The following is a 5379-nucleotide window of genomic DNA, read 5'->3' on the forward strand; positions in this document are numbered from 1 at the left end:
ATAGGTGCCTCACCTGACCGCTTATGTTTTGATAAGAGTATCGATGAATATGGCTTAATCGAAATTAAAACTTTGTCTAAAGCGAAGCAACAAGGCCTGTCGATAAAAGAAGCAATAAGTAAAAAACAGGCCTCGTGTTTAAAGATTGATAAAGATGGCCAGTTGTCTTTAAAAGATAACCATAACTATTATTACCAAGTGCAAGGCCAGCTTGGAGTTACTGGATACCAATGGTGCGACTTTTTTATAGTCACGGGAAACGACTCTTTCTGCCAAAGGATAAGGTTCGATGAAAACCTTTTCAGTCAAAAAATGCTTCCTAAACTCTGTGATTTTTTTTCCACCTATTATGTACAAAATGACTGATAGAGTAAGTCTTTCAAAGTTACTATTTTTTTAAATTTTGTTAATAAAATAGTTGTTTATTAAAATATGAAAGTTTACGTAACAAATAAAGAAATAAGCGTTTGATTTTATGGTATATACAAAATCGACAAATTCGACTGTTTGACCGAAATATAAATTTTGAGTAAAATTATCTTATTTTTTAATTAAAAACTATTTCAGCTAGGCATTGGATGGGCCAGCTGTTGGTTCTTCAAGCGAAATATCTTCTTCGGAATTATTTTTTAATGATCTATCGAGCAACGGCTCATTAACTATATTTGCTAAGTAACCACATATCATCCAAATTTTGTTTAATTGGTCATGCATGGTGTTTGGAAATACGAATTTGAGAATTCGATTATTTTTGATCTCGCCAATAACTCTCTCAATGTGGATGCGTAAATTTGCAATTTCTCTGGTTTTCTCAACTTCCTTTTTGGACAGCTGTTTTTTCTTCCCAAGAAATGGAGGAATATTCAACTTCACACCCCTACGTTCTAAATCTTCTCCTATGATGAATCCACGGTCCGCCATAATGCTATCACCAATCTCAAGCTTGTCTATTAATCCACTGTCTAACGTAATTTCTTTGTCAGATATTCTTCCAGGTGACAATTCCGACACGAAGCTTACAAAACCATTAGGCGCAATACCTATTAGACCTTTAGCTGTGTTGTGTTTTTTATATTGTGAATAAGTGTCACTCTGTGTTGTGTAGTGGTTGGGTTTCTCAATGAATAGTTCTGTACAGTCAATTATAACTCTGGTAGTAGGGTATAGTTTTTGAAAAGAAGCTGGCATAAATTCGTTTACAACCTGGCGTGACGGCCAAATCGCCATGCGAGTGAGCCTTTTGTGTAAGAAATCTAACCATGTTATCCATATATTACTGACTGTTTGCCGACTTATTCCAAACCGATAAGCCAAATCTTCTTCTAACAGTCCTGCTCTTATGCGGCACAACACTAAAAACAGCTGATTTTTGAAATCCAGTGAAGGCTGTCTGCCATGACTAGACTCATTTCTTGGTTTCTTGCGCGCATATTTTTTAGCGCTATTGTAAAATTGCAATTTTGGGAAGTCATCCTCTAGAAATTTATATAACCTATTAACATCCTCTTCAGTTTGAAAACCAGTGTAGAACTTAAGCTTTTGGTTATTTTTGCTAATGTTTTCAAAGCAAAACGTATCTTTAGAAATCCTTCCTTCTTTTATCTTTGTATCCTTTTCTAGCAATAATCTCTCTAACGTTGATATTGTTTTACGAAGTTCAGTTATTTCTTCTTGACATTTAGACAGCTGATCAAGTAGTGAAGCAATTTTTCTCTCCTTACTTCTATCGTCATTTAAGAGAAGATGTTTGTGACTATCTTGGCCTGATGGACATCTGGTTGAATAATACGTATGATCGGAGTTACAAGTATTTGAACCTTCAGATATCGAACTAAGTTCCTCCATAGACTCATCAAACCCAACAGTTACATTTGCCGCAACCTCCGGAATATAAATATCACGTTCTTTATTCGTGAACATGTGTTCTGGAAATGTGCAGTTACCGAAGAAAACTGGAAACTTGTCGAAATGATGCTTCACACCACCTTTTTGGAAGTGAAGTCCGCAAACTAATTGTCTTTTGGCAGGCATCCAAGTAGTTGGGTCTTTAATCGGAGTATTACCTAATCTACCCTTTGTTATTGTAGATTTGGCCATTTTAAGTGCTGCATATCTTATTCTTCTAACCCACTCATCTTTTATCACTTGATCCTTTGGAAACGCGTGAAAACTTATATTTTTGGAGGATATAGTGTTGCTTGAACAATCGGGAATACAACAGCGATACCCCCTCGACCTATAAAGACTTTTAGACATTTAAGAAAGTCACTGTATATAGATTAAATCTCTTGGTTAAATGATTTAACTTAAAAAAAAAAAAAATTAACTACCTATTTTTTACTGTGATATGACAATGTGATATGCGATAATGTGATATAAACCTGTTTTGTATGTAGGGAGCTGTATGGCTGACTCAGCCCTAGCTCGACTTTTATTAAAGGAACAAAAAAAAAAAAAAAAAAAATCGTGAAAAATAATTACACTAGGCCTAGGCACTTCTGTATTCAAGGATAGCAGACGAGATAGCAGACCATAAACTAGAAAAACATACAGCAGAAAAATTTAAAATCCAAAGACTAAATATGACACTAAAATGTGAAATCCAGCAGCTCTGCGTGTACAGCCTCCATGCCAGTTATACAGACAAATCTTTTATTGAAAGAGCTATTGGGTCGGCTATAAGGAAGACCTAATCCTACGCTACGGAGATGGTCACACCCCTAAACTTACTTCACCTAACGATCTTGATAGGGCTGCTGGTGACTTACAGTGCTCTATCATTGAGTCGTTTCACCGGAACTGCCCACTCAAGACCGTTAACCGCTCGAGGCTTGTTCCTTGGTGGAATGCGGATCTCAGCCGGCTCCGAAAATACACGCGCAGGCTCTTTAACAAAGCCAAGCGCACGGGAGACTGGACTGGATACAGGCAGTCCCTTAATACCTACAACAGGGACATTAGAGCTGCTAAGAAGGACTCTTGGCGGACCTTCTGTGAGCAAGTCTCCAATGTCCCTGCCACGGCTAGGGTCATGAAGATCCTAGCGCACGACAACACACACCGACTTAATACTATTAAGTTGCAGGAGGGTGTGTACACTAAGTCTGGGGCTGAGACTCTCAAGCATATGCTGGAGGTCCACTTTCCTGACTCCACTTCAATCAATCCAACAAACCCTGACTCTCGATACCCTGTCCTGCACAGGGCGAAGAGGGAGGACTGGCTTGTAGCCAGGCAGGTTGTTACGATTCCCAAGCTTCGATGGGCTGTCAACTGTTTTGAGCCCTACAAGTCTCCGGGACCCGATGGGGTCTTCCCTCGGCTTTTGCAGGAGGGCTTAGACCACATCGCCTCTCCGTTATGCAAAATCTATAGTCTTTGCATTGCTCTCGGCCACATACCTCGTGACTGGAAGCGCTCTAGGGTCATCTTTATTCCCAAGCCCGGGAAGGTTTCCTATCTCGAGGCGAAGGCATTTAGGCCCATATGCCTGACCTCCTTCTTCCTCAAAATCCTGGAGAAGCTGGTGGACAGGTACATTAGAGACGAGGTACTTTCGGTAACTCCTCTCTCTTCTTCACAATTTGCTTACCAAAAAGGTAAATCAACTGAGACGGCCCTTCACGGCCTTACGAATTGCCTGGATAGGGCATTCGAGTTTCAGGAATTTTCACTGGCCATTTTCCTCGATATCGAGGGGCCTTTGATAAGGTCTCTAGCTCGGTTATTACTGAAGCTATCAAGAGATTTGGCATCAGCGACACTCTTGGCCGCTGGATCAAGTCCATGCTGACCGACCGAGAGGTGAAGGCGTCTCTCCTTGGGGACTCTCTAGGGGTGACTACCAGTAGGGGCTGCCCCCTGTTGTGGTGCCTGGTGGTGGACGAACTCTTGGAGAGGCTCAGGGGTTCTGGGGGCTGTCACTGTTTCGGGTATGCGGACGATGTGGCGATAGTCTTTACCGGGAAGTTCCCGGATACGGTCACCGCACTTATGAGATCTGCTCTCTCTAACGTGGAGCAATGGTGTCAGGCGGTCAACCTCACTGTTAATCCTAACAAAACTGTCCTTGTTCCATTTACGAGGAAGACCACTAAGGATCTGTTCAATGATATCTCTTTCTTTGGCCAGGTCCTGACAAAGTCCACCGAGGTGAAATACCTGGGGGTGACGTTTGATTGTAGACTCACATGGAAGCCGCATCTTGATCGGTGCATCAAGAAGGCCAAAATGCTTTTCTGGAGGACCAGGAGCTCTGTCGGCCAGACTTGGGGCCTTAACCCCAAGGCTGTACACTGGCTCTATACTGGGATCATCAGACCCATATTATCCTACGGGGCACTTGTCTGGTGGACAAGGGTCCGGCTTAAAACGGTGTAGGCGGCCCTGCGCAAGCTTCAAAGGCTTGCCTGCATCGGTGTTACGGGGGCCATGAGATCAACCCCTGCTTTCCTGGAGGTGCTCCTTGACATGCTTCCTCTTCATCTTTTTATTGAGGAGGAGGCTGTCATGGGGGCCTACAGGCTCCACATTAATGGCTGTTGGGTCCCAAGACTCTGGGATTACAGTCATACGAAGCTCTTTCGGGAGTACGCCGCACTCGAGCCGTCGCTTACGATGTGCTCTGACAAAACCGTTACCAGTTTTGACTTCACTAAGCCATTCAGCATCCACTTTCCCAGTCGGGCCGAGTGGACTAACCTGCTGCATCTTGGCACTGGAGGTGAAACTATTTGGTTCACCGATGGTTCTAAGACTGACTCCGGCGCTGGCGCCGGCTTTTACTGCCAAACCACAAGGGTCGGCTTTTCTGCATGCCTGGGCACCTTTGCTAGTGTGTTCCAGACGGAAATTGCCGGGATCTGTTATTGCGTAGATTACTTTATTAACAAAGGGTGTACCGGACGGACTGTGAGAATTTACTCTGACAGTCAGGCCGCCTTGAATGCGCTGAACCAGTGTGAGATTACCTCTCAACTGGTGCGCAGCTGCCTTGATCTGCTAGCGCGACTGGCATCCTGCAACAGGGTTCTGTTGTACTGGGTGCCAGGGCATAGCGGATATCATGGCAATGAGCAAGCCGATAGATTTGCGAAAAGGGGTGCGGAGGCCAAGCTCTTGGGGCCGGAGCCGGCCGTCCCCATCCCCTACAGGCACGTCAAACGGTGTCTGCATGACAGGTTGACTGTCATACAAAACCAGCTCTGGCATAACAATGGAGGGCCAGAGACAGACTAAACGTTTTGTCAATGGTCCCTGCAGGTCTCGTGCCAGAGACCTAATTTCGCTCAGCAGATGGGATATTAGGCTGGCCACCGGTCTTTTGACCGGGCACTGTCGGCTTAATAGGCACCTCCATCTGATGGCTTTTGCCGACGA

The 5379-nt window shown here is 43.9% G+C and overlaps 1 protein-coding gene across 1 annotated transcript; it reads right to left on the reverse strand.

Annotated features, from left to right (window-relative positions):
• Positions 1-567: 567 nt before the first annotated feature.
• On the reverse strand, positions 568-2097 carry LOC149657533 (uncharacterized). Its single transcript, XM_089844684.1, has one exon. It carries the CDS (start codon positions 2095-2097, stop codon positions 568-570), a length of 1530 nt encoding a protein of 509 aa, XP_089700810.1.
• Between the last annotated feature and the right edge of the window lie 3282 nt (positions 2098-5379).

This window comes from Phalangium opilio, unplaced genomic scaffold (genome assembly GCF_054372755.1).
Source record: "Phalangium opilio isolate 3A_F unplaced genomic scaffold, DU_Popi_V2 ptg000077l_1, whole genome shotgun sequence".
Taxonomy (NCBI): Eukaryota; Metazoa; Arthropoda; class Arachnida; order Opiliones; family Phalangiidae; genus Phalangium; species Phalangium opilio.